Genomic DNA, 19,900 nt, shown 5'->3' on the forward strand with positions numbered 1-19,900 from the left:
CTTCAACCAGTTCACAATCCATCTCACTACCAGATAATCTAGACCATACTTCCTTGGTTTGGCTGTGAGGATGCTATGGGAGATGGTGTTAAATGCTTTACTGAAATCAAGATAAACCATATCCACTGCCCTACCAGCATCTATCCACCTGGTTATGTCCTCATAAAAGGCTACCAGGTTGGTTAAACATGTCTTCCCCTTGGTGAAACCATGCTGACTGTTCCTAATGACCCTCTTATCCTTGGTATGCCTGGAGACAGCATCAAGGATAAGCTGTTCCATCTCCTTTATGGGGATGGAGGTGATGACCAGTCTGTAGTTACCTTGAAAGGAGTTACTCTGGAAGGAGGGGGTAGTGAAGGGGGGGAACGGTCTCTTCTCCCAAGTAACAAGCAATGGGATGAGAGGAAATGGCTTCAAGTTGTGCCAGGGGAGGTTTAAATAGGATCTGAGGGAAATATTTCTTCCCTGAAAGGGTGATCAGGCACTGGAAGGGGCTGGCCAGGGCAGTGGTGGAGTCACCATCCCTGGAGGTGTTCAAAAGATGGGGAGATGAGGTGCTGAGGGACATAATTTAGTGGTGGACAGGTTATGGTTGGACTCAATGATCTTAAAGATCTTTTCCAACCAAATGAGTCTGTTATTCTGAGATGCTTTGAGCAATGGGTCAAGACCCCAAGGGCACTAACAGGCATTAACATCTCTGAGCAGCCTCACCTGGGACCTCTCCCACACCCACCCATGGGCACTGGGGCTTTATTTAAGCTCAGCTGTGGGGCTCAGTCCTGGCCTAAGCATTATTGTAGATGGGTCTCTCTCCAGCTTGGCCACATGCCTGTGCCTGGCCACGGACCCAGCCCTCAACCCATGCACCCAAGCCCTTGAGCCGTGGACTTTCTGGCTTGGCCTTGGAGCCACTGTGTCCCAATGGACCTGCCCAGCAATCTTTGTCACCAGACCTGGTCCTGACTTGTGTATTGACTTCCTGACTTGAATCTGGACCTACTTCATCATCGCAAGCTTGACTGGAGATGTGGGCTCAGGGTTGACCCTGGCTGCCCATGTTGATGTTCAGGATCTCTTTGACCTGAGATGAGGTGACAGCTGATGGCATCTGAGAGCATCTCAGGGCAGCATCATGTGCTGGAGCAAACCAATATCAAATTTGCCTTCTACCACAAGGAGCAGTAGGGAGAGAAGCAGACACTTTGGTGAAGAAATTGAAGAAAAAAAGAGATCAAAGGAGTGAGATAAAAAATAATGGCAGTGACCGGCTTTTGTCCTGGGATTATTTAATAATAAGGTAATTAATGCTTTATACCTCACTGACTCCTTTCATGTAAGGATCACAAAGTGCTTCAAAAACATTAATTAATCTTCCCTACCATCCCTGCTGGGAAGGGCACTGAGCTACTGAGCATAACGGAAATCTTGTCATTGATGAAGGTGGCTGCTCTGTAGGCATGACGGATGCTCAGGTGTGATGGCAGAATGGGGAGAGGTTCTCTTCCTCGCTGATCACTTCAAATGATTTTCCATAGAGAGGAAAAATGTCTTTGAGTTGTCATGGGCAGGTGGGACTGAGTGGAGCTGGATCTGACATGACTCATGCCAAAGCTATTGAGCATTTCTGAGGACACAGAGAAGACAGGGGTCTCTCCAGGCAACCCTCAGCGCCAATGCCCATGCAAGGTTTGAGTGAGCATGAAGGGCAAATCTGAGACTGTTGGAAAAAATAAATGCCATGGGAAGTGGATTTCAATTCAGATCTGAGCCATGGCTGGTCCTGCAAAAGGCAGAGCAAACAACATTAATTGTCAAAGAGAGAAAGCCATTTTCTGATTGCAAATATTCAGCCTGATATCAGTGATCTGTGATGTTCGGGTGGCTACAGAGGACTGCGTGTCAATATGGGGTAGTAAAAAGGTCTAAGTTACTTTGCTGCTCCAGGGAAGACACCCATCCTCAGCTGTGCCAGGAGTGTCCCTTCTGCATGATATCCTGCCCTGGAGAGGTGGAGGACCCAGCTTTGGGATGTTGGAGCATCCTGGTGGGGTCACACTGCCATTGCTCATCATTGCAAATATCTTTGGTTGTCCTGGTTCCTAGGTCCTGGTAGTGGTGCCAGCATGACTGCACAAGACCCAGCCTCAGGCCACCAGCATGGAAAGAAGCAGCTGCCAGGTCTGTGCAGTGAGCGTGTTTTGGGGTTTTTCTTTATTTTTGTTGTTTTTAGACAGTTTATGAGAATGTTAAAAATGGGACAGGGTTGTGAGATGGGGAAGAAGCAGATTTGGGGTCAAATGGTCTGTAAGGATTGACTGTCAGTTGGATAGTTGGGGAACATGGCTGGGATGTCCCTTGCTTGGCCATATCTGCTATGAGATCAGGAGAGGAACAAACAGCCTTCAGAATAGTGAAGACTGTGCTTGAAGGAGTCGTCCTTCACCTGACCCGATTATACTGTTAAACCAAATCCTGAGCCCAAATGGTTAGCCTGAGGCTCAGGGCTTACCAGGCACAGAGGGGAAGACATATCAACATTTCTGGAAGCTTCTGTCCTCCTGCCCACTCTGTCCATGCTGTGACCCAGCAGACCCCAAAGACCCAGCTCTATCCCCCTTGTACCTCAGCTGTTCTCGAGGTGTAGGTATGCGATGGAAATCCCATCCCACCAACAGTGGGTCACCATGAACCCAGTGGCACCATCACTCGTCCTTGTGTCCTTGGAGGGCAGAGGCTGGTGGCCAGGGCCTGGCTCTGATGAGAGCTGGTGGATACCCACTTGCTTTTCCAGCTTTCACCTGGGAGGTGAGGGCCAATGACCGAAACTACCACATGCAGTTCAAGAAGAAATTTGCCTTCTGTCTGACCAAGAAGAAGTATGCGGTGAGTCAGTCTGGGCCTGTCCCGGTCCATTTCTTTGCTCAGCCCCTGATTCCTGAGCTGGTGGTGGTTGGGGGTGACATGGCAGAAGTGCTGCAGAGAGATGTCCAGTTGGATGGAGTCACGTAGGTCATCCTCAATGAGGAGGATGGGCTCCCCATCTGGTGCCCCAGATGCCCTGTGGAGCTGTCAGACAAGGAGCAGAACTGTACGAACAATACTTTTTAGTCTGATGGTCAAATCAAAAGAAAGATTTGTTTGAAAAACATTTTAATTGAACAAAACTAGATTTTTTTTCCCCAGCTGAATAATGACCATCTTGTTGGGGTCAGTTGGATATGCTTTAGAAAATCAGAAGCAAAATACTTTGTTTCAATTTTAAGTCATATGGCCCTTTGCTCTAATCTTCTTTTTCCATATGGCTTTTGTAAGATTTAAAGGCATCTCTTATGCCATAAAAAGTTGAGAAGTCCTAAAATTACCAGAATGTTTTTGGCATTTTCAAAACACCTCCTTGATTTCCCACGGCTGAACTCCCACTGTGGCTTCGACATGCCTTTCTTCTGCAGGGCAATGCCATCAAGACAGCCAAGTACAACCTCTTCACCTTCCTGCCGCTGAACCTCTACGAGCAGTTCCACCGCATGGCCAATGTCTACTTCGTCTTCGTCATCCTCTTACAGGTGAGATGGACACCAAGGTAAGAGCAAGCCTGTGCAAGGCTGTCAAGCAAAGGAGGGTTGTCTGGTGTTGTGAGTAGGGGACTCTGGTCTAAAATAATGTAAAGGACACTGCTTTTCAGTGGTGTTCATTGTCTTCCATGAACTCTGAGGGGTTTAACCTACATTAAGTTTGGTTGCTTTGATTGGATTTGGATGATAGCTAAGCTCATGCAGACCATGCCTAAATGGACGTCCTACCCTCCAGATTCAGTGACCCACATGCATTTCACACACCCAGTTTAAAGACAGGTGGAAATTCAACAAAACAGTTCCATGTAGACAGAGGTGTTGGTTTGATTTGTCTTAGACTGGTTCCTGCCATCCTCAGGCACTGGCTGGGGAGGGGAGCTGGAAGCCAGGGGAAGTTACTCAGGCACCTGAAGTGTCCTAAGATGGGATGAAAGTTGCATCAATGGTGTAAAATTCTTCTCTAGACTTTCCCTGCTATCTCCACGCTGCCCTGGTACACTCTGCTGTTCCCCCTGAGCTGCCTTCTCATCATCCGCGGTCTGCGAGACCTGATCGATGACATTGTGAGTATGGGCCGGAGTGAAAGGCTGTGGGCATCGGGCATAGGTCCTGTGGGGGCCGGTCAGCAGAAAGGGCCCCTTTGCTGTGGGGTGAGCTGAAAAGCTTGGAAGTTGCTGTAATTCATTGTTTCTGAGGTGCCATCAACTCTACCATTTCCAAAATGCCTTATATTTTGGGAAGGATGTGATGGGCTGGTTGCTTTCTTTGGGGTCTAGACCCCTGTCTCTGTCATCTTTAATATCTTAACCAATATTCCCAAGCTTGTGCCCGGAAATAACTTGAGGGAATTTTGCCTCTTCATTCATCAGAATACATTTTCCAATTGCTTCAGAAAGCAGATTTTGCCCTGGCAAGAGGCAGATTGTGGCTCTAAGAGGGTTGTTTTCATGGGACAAGGAGGTCTGGCATGGCTCATCTCTTTCTTTTGGTTTCTTTTTTTTCTCCTCTCCATGCAGGGCCGTCACCAAAGTGACAGAAACATCAACAGCAGACCGTGCGAAATCCTGTCTGGGAAGAGGTGAGGGGCTTTGGGAAGCTGCACCCGTGTCCTCCAGGCCTGTGTGAAGCAATGAGTTGTCTGAAGTGCTTAGCATCCTTGAGCTAAGGGTTTTGGTGGGAATGTCCCTGACTCTGCAAACTCCCATCACCTCTCAAAATCTGCTGCAGGTCCAGCTGTTCCTCTGTAAGAATGATTGTACCCCAATCACAGAGTATCGGATCTAAAAAAGCCTTGATTTGTTGTGATGTGCTGGGAAGAGGGTTTCCTGGCCACAGAAGTTCCTCCATAACCCACAAAGTCAAATTCCTGCTAAACACTGGTCCAGGGAAGGACTAGCATTCCCCACTTGTGACCAGGGGATATAAAATCACAGAATGGTTTTGGTTGGAAAAGACCTTTAAGATCATCGAGTCCAACCATTGAACCAGCCCTAAGTCCACCACTAGACCATGTCCCTGGGCACGACATCCACTTGTCTTTTAAACCCCTCCAGAGATGGTGACTCCACCATCTCCCTGGGCAGCCCCTTCCAGTGCTTGACAACCCTGTCAGTAAAGAAATTCCTCCTCATCCCCAACTTAAACCTCCCCTGGCACAACTTGAGGCCATTTCCCCTTGTCCTATTAGTAGCTACAAAGGAGAAAAGACCAACCTCCCCTCGCTACCCCCTCCTTTCAGGAGCTGTAGAGGGTGATAAGCTCTCCCCTCAGCCTCCTCTTCTCCAAGCTGACCCCCCCAGCTCCCTCAGCCACTCCCCATCATTCTTGTGCTCCAGACCCCTCCCCAGCTCTGTAGCCCTTCTCTGGCAACGCTCCAGCCCCTCACTGTCCTTTTTGTAGTGACGGGCCCAGAACTGAACACAAAATAACTGAACATTTGTTATATGGATGTGACAAATGGATCTTGTGCCATCCTCAGTGCTCAGCCATCCTTTGGTCACACAGATAGGACTATGGTGGCAGAGGAACCAACCATCTGGAGACCCCCATTCATGCAAGAAGCTGGGACTGACACAGGCTGGTCCAGAGGGCAGAAACAGCCACAGTCCCTATTTCCACTGCTCTGCAGTGATAAAAATTCACCCCCTCCCCTTAATTCTCCTGCAGCTTCCGCTGGCAGAAATGGCGCGACATCCATGTTGGGGACATCGTCCGCCTGCACAAGGAAAGCTGTGTCCCGGTGAGTGGTGCCCTGGAGCTGGCTTGCACCTGGGGCAGCAGGGGGGGGAGTTTCAGTGAGGACGGACTCATCTGGGTGCTCTCTCCTCACCTTTTGCTCTCCAAGGCCGACATGCTCTTGCTGTGCAGCTCGGAGCCCAGCAGCCTATGCTACGTGGAGACTGCCGACATCGATGGGTGAGGACAGGGGCAGGGGACCGCTACTGCCATGGCGGGGAGAGGAACAGGGACATCCCAGGTAGCGGCTGAAGCCTCCAGTCTTGAGGGCCCCCCAACAGTGGTGGGGGGGTCAGGCACTCTGGGAGGGCTGTAAGTCCAGCAGAAACCATGGGATGTGGGGGACCCTCCAAAAACTAAACCTATGGACGCCCCAGAAATGGGATTTGAGCCCCAAATTTTGAAAATGGGAGTTCAAAAACACCTATGAGGCTTTCACAGAGCAGCTTGTGATCCCAGGCATCTCTCTCCATCTCTCGGCTCCCTCCTCCATCTGCAGGATGATTTAATGACAGGGTCTCTGGGCCAGGGCTCTCTCCCTGCATGAGTCCACGATGTCTGGCACAATAGGTCCCTATCTCACTTTTCATTGTCATCACTCATCTGATCACCCGATAATTAATGGCCCTCTCTGTCCCATGGGTCTGACAGCGGAATTAACAACTCTGTCACCCCACGGGGTTGTTTCATTTTCCCCTCCCTGGCTCTTGTTCACAGGGAAACAAACCTGAAGTTCAGACGAGCCCTCCTGATCACCCACCAGGAGCTGTTGACTGAGGAGAGCATGGCTGCCTTCGATGGTGAGTCTGCCGGACAGGATCCAGCAATCCTGCTGGGATGGGTTGGGTTCAGCCTTGGGAAGTCTCTGTCCCCTCAGACACCAAGCACCATCAGCCCAATAGGAGGCTGCACTTTCCCAGCTGAGTGGCTCTGTGATGGGTCTATCAGGGGTGGGCACATTCCCCCTGCCCTTCATCTTGATTTTCCCACTGGAATCAAGTGCTTGGCTTGCAAACCTGAGCTCAGGCTCCAGATTTTTTCCCCTTTAGTCCAGATGCAGATTCCCCTCTCAGAGGCTCTGGGGATTAAGGGGGTTGTGTTTGTACCTTCTCCAGTTTTATAGCCCAGTGCTGTTCCCAGGCTGAGCACCCTCCCATCGCTGCAGGGTGGCCAGCTTAGCCACCTCCAGCTCTCCAGCCACTCCAGCTTAGACTAAATTTTAGCCACTCATATCCCAGCTGCACCTGGAGATGCCCTGACAAAACCTGAATTTCCTCAAGAAGCCCCCAGCACCCCTCTTGGCAGGGGCCAGGGGTGAGGGGAGAGGAAGGTCCTCTTGTTTCCCTCAAAGCCATCACCTGAATCGTGTCCACTGCCCAAGGGAGAGTGACCTGCGAGGAGCCCAACAGCCACATGCACAGCTTCACTGGCACGCTGGAATGGAAGGGTGAGACCCACTCGCTCGACAGCGAGAGGATCTTGCTGCGAGGATGCAAGCTTCGCAACACCGACATCTGCTACGGCTTGGTTATCTACGCAGGTCAGTGCCCACGCCCAGGGCAGGAAGGGCAGAAAATATCCAGGTCCCTGGGGATTTTGAGCTGCTCAAGCAGTTTTGGCAGCAGCAGGTCCCATTCTCAGTGGATGCAAAGTGAGAGGGTCTGCCACTGTAACCAAGCCCCTAGAGGTTTGTCCCAAGCTTTGCTGGTGTTGGGCTTGCTGACAGGGAGATGGCGTGGTGGTCCCAAGCCTCTGCTCATCCCAGGTTATTTTTCACCTGTGTCGTGTCTTGGATCCACTCCACTTTGTGGCCCCTTGCATGTTGTGACTCAGTGCAGCTAAGAGCTTGGCCATGAGTAGCAGTGGGTAGAGGGGAAGGGTAGGATCTGGTGGAAGCAGTACCGCTCTGAGCCTGCAGCCACGGCTTGATTAACCCCTGACCAAGGGATGTGGTCCTCTACAGCCTTCAGAGGTGGGGAGATGTTGTTATGGAGGAAACCAGCATCACTCAGCTGCAAGTCAACCTTCTGGTGGCTGTGGACTTGTGTTTTTACTTATAAAATGTTTCTTGTCCAGGATTTGATTCCAAAATTATGAGGAACTGTGGAAAGATCAAGCGGAAGAAGACGAAGCTGGACCACATGATGGACCGGCTGGTGATCATAGTGAGTGTGGTGCAGACACCCCCTGCCCTGGTCCACTGGCCTCCTGGGTTGCTCACAAGTCTTCTCACGAGAGGCTGCTTGCTTGTGTGATGCTGATTTTCTTAACCTTGCAATATTTTCTCCAAAGGAAATATTTTTTCCAGTCCAGGGAAATATTTTCCCCTGTCCAGGGAGATGGTGCCTGAGGCAATTAGGGTGGGAAGGTTTTGCTGCGTGTGTGTTGTGGACGCGTCCAGCTAAAGTATGAGCTGTGATCCTTCACCTCAGACCAGGATGAGCTCTGAGAACCTGCTTTAGGCACAAGGACACCTTTCTGTGGATTTACAGCTAAATGAGACAGACAACCTGGAAGGGGCGATGTCTGGTTCTAGAAAAGTGTCTGGTGGGTTCTGTGTGATGGGATGTCCTCACCCTGGCTTCCCATCTCAGATCTTCCTGGTGCTGCTGATCACGTCTCTGTGCCTCGCTGTTGCCTCTGGCTTCTGGGCCAAGATGTTCCAGGAGAAGCACAGCTACCTCTCTGCTTTCTACAAGCACACGACGCCTGCCCAGCAGGCCTTCTTCAACTTCTGGGGCTTCACCATCCTCCTGAGCGTCATCATACCCATGTCCATGTATATAACGTAAGAACAACAGAGCTTGGTCAGCACCTCACTCCTTGCCCTTGGCCATCATCTGGCACCTTGGTTTGCAGCCACAAAATGGGGCTGCACGAAAGATCCAGCTGTGACCCTGAGCAAGTCGTTCCCCTGTGTTCCCTTGGCTGTGAGAGGGTAAGGGTGGGTGGAGAGTGTACCTTGCAAATGCTGATGATGTGCTTTGAGACCTTCTCAGGGGAAAGAGGGAAAAGAAATGCAACAGCATGTACTGATGCTAGAAATGGTGGGCAGTTTGAGGATGAGAGTGATGAAGGTGGCATCACCCCACTGAGCAGCAGCCAGGTGGGGAAGAGAAGGGCACAGCCCACAATTTGTGCTGAAAGAAGCAGTTTCCAAATTTTTAGGCCCTTCACTGAATCTTCAGATGCATGAATTTTGTCATCAAGAGCCACATGTCCAAATGGGAGCCCAGTTACCTGGGAACTGGTGGGCTCTCAGTCTGGTCTGATGAGCTTCTGAAAACAAACCATGAAAAGCCTCTTGTTCCCCCAAGCTCAGAGCAACAGGATTTGGGTGGGGAGTTCCCCTCTGCCCTTTCTTCCTGTGTCAGGTCCCCAAGACCCCCTGGGATGTGATCCATGCCATCTCCTTCCCCAGTGTAAGTTTTCTCCCATCGGCCTCGCTAGGTTTGAATTCATCTACCTGGTGAACAGCTTTTTTATCAACTGGGATCTGGAGATGTATTACGCTGCCAAGGACATCCCAGCAAAAGCCAGAAGCACCAGCCTTAACGATCAGCTCGGCCAGATCGAATACATCTTCTCGGACAAGACTGGCACCTTGACACAAAACGTGATGAGCTTCAAGAAATGCTGCATCAATGGGACCATCTATGGTAACTTTTTGATGGACGCAAGTTTGTGGAGACTCATGAGTGAGGGAGACCTTGAATTTAGGCCACTTTGGTGTTTTTTGCTGGCTTGCTAGGAAGCTTGGGGCATGTGGATTGATCAGCTCAGCACTGCTACACGAGGTGGATCCCACCTGGAGTAATGAGATGTCCAGGACAGGGCAGGCAGAGGAGCCAGGGGTGCTGGGACAGTGAAACCCATGGATTTTTTTATTTTCTATGAAGGTCTTGGGAGATTAAAAGGAAGTTTTGCTATTCTTCTTTGCATCATTTTCTGGTGAAGCTCCAGCTTGGTTTCCAAATCTGGGCACTTTAAGGCTTTCAGCTGACCTGTGGAAGAGGCAAAGAAATCATCATTCCACTTACGTTGTTTCTTTACAATGAATGCATGTAATTGCTCTTTGCTTTTTTAATTTATTTTATTATTCTGCTTGGTTTTCCCTTCAGACACCTGAGAATTGTGAAGTCCTTCCTCTTCTCATGGCTATACTTACTCAAGCTCTTGGCTGGCTTCTAGGAGCTCTCTCAGTGCTTAATTAATGAAATTTAGCGAGTGGGGCAGAGCTTTAGCATGGAGCTCCTTTTTCCTGAGATAAGTATCAGGCACTTGAGACGAATGAACAGTGATAAAAGCAAAGAGGAGGGGAAAAAAAACCACCTAGCAAAGTTTTAAAGCAGAAATAAAACCAATTTTCTCTTGCCTGATGTATCATGCTGCAGCATCACCGCAATCCCAGCAGTCTCTGGTCAACTGCAGAGTCTCTCAGGAAATGCAGGTGAAAGCTGGACCTGAATTTTTAACATTAAAAACGTGTTGAAACGTCTGAACAGTCCAAGAGTCAAATAAGTCAAAGCTGGATGTCCTAACAGAGCCTGGCTCGAGACCAACACCAAGCAGATGCTGAAAACCTATCCCTTTTTCCCAGTCTTTTTGCCGGCGAAAGCAGTGGTACCTTCTAGAGAAACCATACAAAGCCCCCCCTAGTGACTCCCTGCCAGCTCTCTATTAATTGAATTATTTTTATTTTGGCAGGTGCAGGCACAGGCCATGAGACCAAGCAGCCATCGGTGCGTAACTCCCCTCTCCCCTGTAACGTGGGGCCAGACACTGCTCTTCTCCGGGGCCCAAGGTCCAGCAGTTATTGATTATTGGTTATTGATTACACCGCCAGCAGACCCAGCCCTTTTGGAGCACAGCATGCTTACCATGGGATCCCATGCTGTAAGAGCGTGGCATGTTTCCTTGGGCTGGAGAGTTTGCCAGTTCTCAGCTGCCAGTTAAGGATGGGGAAACTGGGTTTATAAAATAATGCAGTTTTTAATATTTTTTTTTATTATTCTCAGACTTTTTACACTCACCCCCTTGGTGCAGGCAATGCAGCACACAGCTTACAGACTCCGATTTGGGTCAGACCGTGCTACGCTGCATTGTAACCCAGCAGCATCCCCATACTCAGTTGCTCTCTCGGGTGCCTGCAGCCTGTGCATGCCTCTTGCAGGGGTCGGGGCTTAACTGGAGCCGCCACGGGAAGAAGAAGTTGGACTTTTGTGACACGACACTGCTGGAAGCCGCCTGGCGGGACAGCGACCCCATGCTGAGGGAGTTCCTGAGGCTGCTGGCCCTCTGCCACACTGTCATGGTGGAGGAGAAAGGCGGTGGGTTGGCCGTGGTGGTTGACGTGCTCGGAGCAGGGTTGAGCGGCTATTCAAGGCATTGAGGCCGTGATGGTTTTGGTTGAATGGTTTGGGTGGGAAGAAACCTTAAAGTTCCCCTGGCCCAACCCCCATGGGCAGGGACACCTCCACCAGCCCAGGCTGCTCAAAGCCCCATCCAGCCTGGCCTTGGGCACTGCCAGGAAGGGGGCACCCACAGCTTCTCTGGGCAACCTGGGCCAGTGCTCACCACCCTCACAGTGAGGAATTTCTACCTAATATCTAATGTAAATTAGATAATTAATTGGAATAAATACATAAATAAATAATTAGTTGTAACAGAAGCACAGGAGGGATAATCCATCCCTATCTGGGCACCTGTCCTGCCTGGGGCAATGAGCAGAAGAGGTGAGACAAGTAGGACTGAGTCAATAGTTGGACTCATTGATCTTAAAGGTCTTTTCCAACCAAAACCATTCTATGATTCTATGAATTTCCCTAACCTGGTGGCTTGGACTTCAGGGTCTCCATAAATAATGTTGGTGCTGGGCAAGAACGGAGTGTTTCAGATGTCCAAGAGCTGCTTGACTGGGAGTCTCCTTGTCTAACCCATATTCCTCTTCTGCAGACCAGCTGGTTTACCAGGCAGTCTCCATAAATAATGTTGGTACTGGGCAAGAACGGAGTGTTTCACATGTCCAAGAGCTGCTTGACTGGGACTCTCCTTGTCTAACCCATACTCCTCTTCTGCAGACCAGCTGGTTTACCAGGCAGCTTCACCGGATGAAGAAGCACTGGTGTTGGCAGCCAGGAACCTGGGGTATGTCTTTCTGGCCCGAACACAAGACACCATCACCATCAGTGAGCTGGGGATGAAGAGAACCTACAAAGTGCTGGCCATGCTGGACTTCAGCAGCGATCGCAAGAGGATGTCTGTCCTGGGTGAGCAGGACCGAGTGTCTCAGAGAACCCCTCCAGGAACACTGAGGGTCCCTTCCATACTTAGCCCTGCAAGGGATGGCACCGGGATGGCTGCCATTGACCGCAGCTGGCACTTAAGGATTGTCCTGGTCATCCCTGCAGTTTTGCTTGTCCTGATACCTTGGTGAAGGCAGCCAGGAAGGGTTTGAGCAGCCAAGAGAGAGTAAATCCTGTATGTGTGAGGAAGTGGCAGTCCCTGAGGCCTGATCCTGCCTCATGGTGGTGTAGATCTGGGGAAATCCCTGTCCTTCCCATGACCACAGGCAGAAAAGCACTGACGTCCCCTGTGGCACCTTCTGCGGTGTGGCTATTGCATGGGGAAAGTGATGGAGCCATCTCTGGGTACCTAAGCTGTCCTTCCCCTCCCTCCCAGTGCGAGACCCCCAGGGCTCGATCCGGCTCTACACTAAAGGGGCTGACACCGTCATCCTGGAGAGACTGCAGAAGCGAGGGCCCAATGAGACCTTCACCGAGATGGTTCTGGATGTGAGTCCCATGCCAGCCTGGGGTGGAAAGGGCTACTCTCCCTGCTGCTGGCTTTGGGATGGGTGTCCTGGGATCCCCTGCTGCTCTTTCTCCCTATGGCTTCAGGATTTTGGTCCTTCTTTCTTCCTTCTGCTCTAGGAGCCTCACCTGCATATGGGACAGGGGCTAAGAGGGCATCAAATCTGCCTTTGGTGTTCTGCATGGACCAGATGCATTGCAAGGGTGCTCATGGGGATGCTATAGGATGGGGGAAGGGAGGCAAAGCCCAAAGGGAGACCCTCAGATCCTGCAGAGTCTCTGGCTCTGGCCATTGCGGCTGTCTGGGACGATGCCCTGGTCCATTGTAAGGGCCATCCTGGTCAAGGGAAGGGAGACCTGATGTCTCCTCTCTGCAGCGCTTTGCAGAGGAGACGCTGAGGACCTTATGTCTGGCCAGCAAGGAGGTGAGCGAGGTGGAGTACAGTGAGTGGAGCAGGAGGCACCGCCAGGCCAGCGTCCTGCTGCAGGACCGTGCGCCGGAGCTGAACAAGCTGTACGAGGAGATGGAGCAGAACCTGCAGGTGGGATGAGGCCGGGGCTCAGGAGGAACTGGCTGTGCTGGTCCCACAGAGGGCAGGAGGGTGGCATTCGGCTCTCTGGGATGAGGGGGTGAAGTGTCCAACCCAACATCCATCCCCTGGGTGGAAGGGCAGGTGGAGTTCCCACTCAAGGTGACTTTGTGACTTGCCAGTAGATGGTTGTATACCTGTCCAGACCTGTCCCCTCATGGGCCAGGACCCCTAGTTGGATCCAAGGGCATTTCCCACCTCCGCATCTTGGCCTGCCCCGTGTCGTGACACCCACTCGCCCTCCTTCCAGCTGCTCGGGGTAACGGCCATTGAGGACAAGTTGCAAGATGGAGTCCCTGAGACTATCCAGCTGCTGAAACTGGGCAACATTAAAGTGTGGGTGCTGACAGGAGACAAACAAGGTCAGTGGAGGCAACCCCAAACACAACCAACACATGTCAGCTTCTCCCCTAAGCAGGACCAGAGAAGAGATAGGAGACCCTGGGAGTGGGCAACAACCAGGTTCTGCTGTGCCCTTTAATATTAAACAATAGTACATCCCACAGATCATATCACCTATGGGGAAACTGAGGCAGGGGAATCCATCTGCACAACACCACAGAGCCCCCAGCAGCTGCTGCCCACCGAGGGCTGTTGGACCCAAGGGCTGGGGGCTGCCCTGGGCTGGGGGTGGGCAGCACTGTGTGACCATCAGCCATTGACACCTCCATGTTGCAGAGACCGCGATCAACATTGGCTACGCCTGCAAGCTGCTCACAGACGACATGGAGATCCTGGAGGAGAAGGAGATCAGGTAAGGAGCCATGACCTCCTGGTTCAGGACTGTGTTGCTTGAAGACACCCGAGGGTGTAGAAACCTGTGCAGGGTGGGCAGAGCTCGACTGTGCTGTCCCAGCCTGGATGTACATGGCCCTCATCTGCTGATGGTTTTGCAGGCCTCCCCATCCGTTTTTGCCCCTACAGCATTCTCTTCCTTGGCAGGCTTTGGCTGGAAGGTGCTTAAACTCACTCCAGCCTCTAAACCACCAGGACAGAGGCTGATTTATGATATGAAGGAGCCTTTGAGGTCCCCCGCTCTGTCCCCACCACTGGGTACCAGCCCCATCTCCCTGGAGCTGGCTTTGAGATGGCAAAGGCAAACTGTGGGTCTCAGTCGGAGCCAGGCAGTGTGTCCAGTGTCCCCAGCTCAGCTCCGCTTGTCCCTTCCTTGCACAGCGAGATCCTCCAGGCTCCCTGGGTGAACAGCAGCAACCTCAGTGGCAGCGGGGACGTCCTGTGCAGCCGCCGCATCTCCCAGCAGTGCCCAGAGGCTTCTTGCCACAAGGAGAGAGCGCTCATCATCAGCGGGGACTTCTTGGTAAGGTGGCACTTGGATGCTCTTTGCTCCTTGCACCAGAGCTATCAAAGTGCTGGGTGGCACCAGCACCAGTCCATGGAGGAGGTGATGCCCCTCTTGCCCAAGGGGTTGGAAAAGCCCAGTTTGGGCTGGGAATGAAGAATGGAGAGTGGGATGATCTCACACCCATGACTGTGTTTTGGGGGCTTCATCCATACCTGCCTGACCAGTCTTCTGGGCTGACACAGGCTGGTGGGTAATCACGTACTCTTCTGGTCATCCTGGGACAAACTGGTCTGATGGTCACAGTGCCTGCTGCACAATGAACTTGGAGAAAACTGGAGTCGCTTTTTTGTGGCACTGACTAGATTTAAGAACATCGTGGAGGAGCTGGGGCCCTCATGCTATGGGTTGAAGGTCCCAACTCCCAGTCATGTGTGCTCTCCTCTCAGGACAAAATCCTCCACATGGGAGAGGTGGTGAAGGAGAAGAAGGGGCGGCTGTGGCGGTGGCTGCCGTGCTGGCGGGCTGCAGGTGCCCAGGAGCAGGGCAGTCTGGTGGAGAAGGCCTTCGTGGACTTGGCCACCAGCTGCCAGGCAGTGATCTGCTGCAGGGTGACCCCCAAGCAGAAAGCCCTCATCGTGCAGCTGGTGAAAAAGCACAAGAAGGTTATCACACTGGCCATCGGGGATGGGGCCAATGATGTCAACATGATCAAAAGTGAGCCTTGGGGCTGGGCGGAGTGTGGGTTTCGGCCAGCGCGTCCCACTGGTGAGGAGTGGTGGTGCCCCCTCTGCCATCTCCACCTCCTCACCCTCTCCTTTGGAGTGAGGAGCTGTGAGGGGAACCTCCAAACCAGATCCCCACGCTGCTGTGCTGGGAGGGGAGCAAGAGGCACAGGACCAGACCCAGCCTGAGACGAGAGCCAGGTGCACAGCTTGCTTTGGCAGCAGGGATGAACCTTGATGAAACTTCAAGCCCCAACCTGGCAGAGCCCTCCCCATCCCTCTACAGCAGCCCTGACATGGGGCTGTGCTCTTCACATGCCCAGCCACGCCATGTGATGGAGGGAGCTTCTTCCCTCTCCCCATCACTCCTGGATTCACCCTCTGCCCATCACCCTGGGGGCAGTCCACAGAGAAATCAAGCACCAGGGCTCCCCAGAAACCATCCCCACCTTCATCTGATGCTTTCCCATCCTCTACAGCTGCTGACATCGGGGTGGGCATCAGCGGGCTGGAGGGCATGCAGGCCGTGCAGTGCAGTGACTACGCCCTGGCACAGTTCTCCTACCTCCAGCGCCTCCTGCTCGTCCATGGCCGCTGGGCGTACCTCCGCATCTGCAAGTTCCTCCGCTACTTCTTCTACAAGACCTTTGCTGGCCTCATGGCCCAGGTCTGGTTCGCTTTCCACAGTGGATTCACAGCTCAGGTGAAGGATGCTGCAGGAGTCGCATTCATCCCATGGAGGTGTTTCGACCTCCATGGAGGTCTCATGCCTGGTGCTACCTGACGGATACGTGTCCACATCCCCTTCCTGGTTTCCTTTTTCCCCATGCCCTGCTATTTGGGCTGTCCAATTTTTTGGAGCTGCCTGGCTGAGATGCAACTGGTTATCTGCTTTTTACCTGGCTGGCTTGGGAAAAGCACCTTAAGGGGGATTTGGGATGTCCTTGTGAGCTGCAGCTCAGTCTCGGACCAATGCAGGAAAAGATCCCACATGCATTAAGTGGGTTTCCCCAAAAATGGGAGCTTTTCATAGAATCATAGAATGGTTTTGGTTGAAAAAGATCTTTAAGATCATTGAGCCCAACCATCGAACCGGCCCTAAGTCCACCACTAGGCCATGTCCCTAAGCATGACATCTCCTCGTCTTTTAAACATCTCCAGGGATGGTGACTCCACCACCTCCCTGGGCAGCCCCTTCCAGTGCTTGACAACCCTGTCAGTAAAGAAATTCCTCCCAATATCCAACCTAAACCTCCCATGGGACAACTTGAGGCCATTTCCCCTTGTCGTATCGCTTGTTACTTGGGAGAGGAGACTGACTCCGACCTTGCCACCACCTCCTTTCAGGTAGTTGTAGAGGGCATTGCTTTCCTCTCAAGGGCCATCAGAGTGACTTGATTGCCACTGCATGGCTCCAGCCCCCCATCTGTGTCTGCAGCCTGGCCCCACAACCCAAATATCACTGCAGACAACATAGGGCTGAAACAGAGCCCAGGGCAAGTCCACAGGGTTTTCCCCAGCATTTGGACATGAGTGTCTTGGACTCCCCACCTGGACACACTTCCTGAGCCCTCACAAAGCACTGCTGAGCTCACAGCTGGTTCCTTCTCCCTTCTAGCCGCTGTACGAGGGCTGGTTCCTTGCGCTCTACAACATTTTCTACACCGCCTACCCCATACTGTCCATAGGCCTTCTGGAGCAGGTAGGGCTTCACAGGGCTGCATCCAGCCCCTGTGCCTGGAGGCTGCGTTCTCGGTGGGTGTGAATCGGCCCGGTGGTCGCTGCACCCCATCTGCATGGCTTTGTGTGATGGAACGTGGTACCAAGCAGCCCGATGCACATCTGGAGCTCAGCACCAGTCTGTTCTCCATCACCCCAGAGCGGGCAGGTGGAGGGACTCTCCTAAAGGGTGTGTTGGGTGGGATGGACCAATCCTGCTCCCCAGCATGGATGGGGAGGATGATGCTTGGTGCCCTCCTGGCAGGATGTGAGTGCCAAGAAGAGCCTGGAGTTTCCTGAGCTCTACGTGCTTGGGCAGCAAGATGAGCTCTTCAACTATCGCGTTTTTGGCATCACCCTCCTGCATGGGGTCAGCACCTCACTCGCCAGCTTCTACATCGCCCTCTGGGCCTTTGAGGACCATGTTGGCAGCAAGGCTGTTGGCGACTATGAGTCCTTTGCTGTCACAGTGGCCACATCAGCGTTGCTGTCGGTCCTCGTGGAGGTGAGCGCCCATTTGCCCGTCCCCTGGGCAGATGTTCAGGGACTGCAGCTGGGCTCAGCCCTGGGCTCTTTGACACCATCCCCAGCAGCTTAATGGCTGGGGGATGATCTCCTTTGGAATCTGGGATGAGAGGCCGAATGGAAGAGGGTCCCTGTGTGCTCTGCCCTTGTCCCTGCAGATCATCCTGGACACCAAGTTCTGGACGGTGTTGTCCTTCCTGATGGTCACAGCCAGCCTGCTGTTCTTCTGCCTCTTCTCCTTCTTGACCCAAAGCATTGATGCCTTCAGAATAGCCCCTCTCATCTTCCGCTTCCCAGGTGAGATGCCCTGCAGATCCCCATGGTCCTTCCCTTCCCTGAGCCAGGGGAGCCCAGCCTGGGCTTGGTGCTGCCAGCTGTTTTCCACCACATCTCTTTGTTGCTGTTTCTTGAGCTTGCTGTCTCAATTTTTGGCTCCAATTTATGTGCTGTCTCGTCTTTAGACCCCTCAACACCTTTGTCAGTGGGGGCCTGTCCCCTGAAAGTTGTTCTCTCTGTCCTCTCCACCTTCCCTGCATCACCCAACAACTTCTTGCATTGACAGACGCCAGCCAGAATGCCCTGACCGACCCCTACATCCTGCTCGTGGTTCTGCTGTCCCTGGTGGTGAACACTGTCCCTTCGCTCGCCGTCCGCTTGTACTGCACCATCACAGGCAACACCACCACCCAGCAGGTGAGGGGCGCACAGGGGGGTCTGCCTCCTGTGGGCGGTGGTGTCCGGGGCTGGTCAGGACACTGCTAGTGATGGGAAGGGTGAGGACCCCTGGGGAAGCCACTGCCTGGGCTGTAGTGGTGGGATGTCACCTTCCCCTGTACTGGGCACTGGTGACACCACCCCTCGAATCCTGTGTTCTGTTTTGGGCCCCTCACTCCCAGAAGAACATTGAGGGTCTAGAGTGTGGCCAGTGAAGGGCAACGAAGTTGGTGAGGGGTTTGGAGCACAAGAATGATGGGGAGTGGCTGAGGGAGCTGGGGGAGTTCAGCCTGGAGAAGAGGAGATGAGGGGAGACCTTATTGCCCACTACAGCTCCTGAAAGGAGGGGGTAGAGGGGATGTCGGTCTCTTCTCCCAAGGAACAAGCGATGAGATGAGAGGAAATGGCCTGAAGTTGCGCCAGGGGAGGGTTAGATTGGATATGAGGGAAAATTTCTTTACTGAAAGAGTGGTCAGGCACTGGAAAGGGCTGCCCAGAGAAGCAATGGAGTTATCATCCCTGGAGGTGTCCAGAAATCATGTGGATGTGGCACCTGGGGACATGGTTTAGTAGGCATGGTGGTACTGGGTTGATGGTTGATGATCTTAAGAGGTCTCATCCAACTTTAATGATTCTGTGATTCTGTCGTGCGGGTCTTGGTAGAGCTCACCCCCATCTGGGTTGTGGGTCACACCTTGGTGGTGGTACAAAGAGGTCTCAGATGAGAACAGGGTTTGAGGCTGTGCTCCAGAGCTCCAGGAGCTTTGAATACCCCTGTGAGAGTCTCTGTGTTTCACATCCCATCACATCAACTCAGGTCATGATGGGGCTGGGTGCCAAGCTGTGTCTCGCTGGAGGGCATCCCTGCTCTACCTGTGCATCCCCCATTGGGGTGGGAGCTCACTGGGGAGATGATCCCAGCCCTAATCTCCCCATCTCCTTGCAGAGGATTCGCCTGAGGGCCAGACGAGAGCCAGAGCCTGCGGTGGAGCTGCGTGCCCACGCCCCTCGTCGCTCCTTCCACCGCCGCTCCAGCTATGCCTTCTCGCACCACGAGGGCTACGCTGGCCTCATCACCCGCGGGGACAGCCTGCGCGCGGGGGGCACCCGCTGTGCCCCACCACGTCCCCTGTGCCCAGAGACCACCCCGGCTGTGTCCTCCCTCCCCAGCCCCTCGGTGTAGCTGCGTGGCTGGCATTGACACCCCGCCATGCAGGGACAGGGGAGGTCCCGTGAATGTGCAGAACTGGTGTGCTCCCTCCTTTTATGGGCAGTTTTTTAATCTTATTTGGATGGTTTTAAGTGTGGGCACCCCCTATGGCTGCAGAGGGGCTGGCCCAACCTGGGGAGCTGCTGGTCCCAATGCTGAGCCCTGGGACGTGTCCCACCAGCAGCTCCATCTCCCCATACAGTGTAGTGGGCTTTGCAGGAGGCTGAAAGCTCTGAAGACCACCAATTTCTGCCTGTAAAGCCATAAACCCCACCAACTTCTGCCACTCTGTGCCTCCCTGGGTGCCCCCTTCCCTCTGCTGAGACTCAGAGCCAGGGCTTCCTCCTGCCTGAGGCAGATCCCGCTCCAGGCTGGGCCCACAGACACCAACTCTGCTGCCCTCAGCTTGTTATTCCATCTCTGAATTAGTAAAACACCCCAATGCAAGGCCAGCGGTGGGGCTGGGGGGGTGGTGCAGCCCCTCAACCCTGT

General features: G+C 53.0%; 1 protein-coding gene across 1 annotated transcript; it reads left to right on the forward strand.

Annotated features, from left to right (window-relative positions):
• Positions 1-2,797: 2,797 nt before the first annotated feature.
• Positions 2,798-19,381, forward strand: ATP8B3 (ATPase, aminophospholipid transporter, class I, type 8B, member 3; the record flags this gene model as incomplete). Its single annotated transcript, XM_010194370.1, has 26 exons — positions 2,798-2,889; positions 3,456-3,569; positions 4,043-4,141; positions 4,595-4,656; positions 5,745-5,817; positions 5,923-5,993; positions 6,531-6,613; positions 7,195-7,353; positions 7,890-7,978; positions 8,408-8,601; positions 9,264-9,472; positions 10,521-10,555; positions 10,987-11,143; positions 11,894-12,082; positions 12,495-12,607; positions 13,003-13,167; positions 13,466-13,577; positions 13,894-13,969; positions 14,392-14,533; positions 14,965-15,232; positions 15,720-15,943; positions 16,859-16,942; positions 17,225-17,464; positions 17,643-17,781; positions 18,047-18,178; positions 19,128-19,381. Coding segments are annotated over 26 exons (3,575 nt in total), but the record flags the coding sequence as incomplete, so codon positions are not given.
• Between the last annotated feature and the right edge of the window lie 519 nt (positions 19,382-19,900).

The sequence above is a fragment of the Mesitornis unicolor genome, unplaced genomic scaffold (genome assembly GCF_000695765.1).
Source record: "Mesitornis unicolor isolate BGI_N332 unplaced genomic scaffold, ASM69576v1 scaffold14491, whole genome shotgun sequence".
In the NCBI taxonomy this organism is placed as follows: domain Eukaryota; kingdom Metazoa; phylum Chordata; class Aves; order Mesitornithiformes; family Mesitornithidae; genus Mesitornis; species Mesitornis unicolor.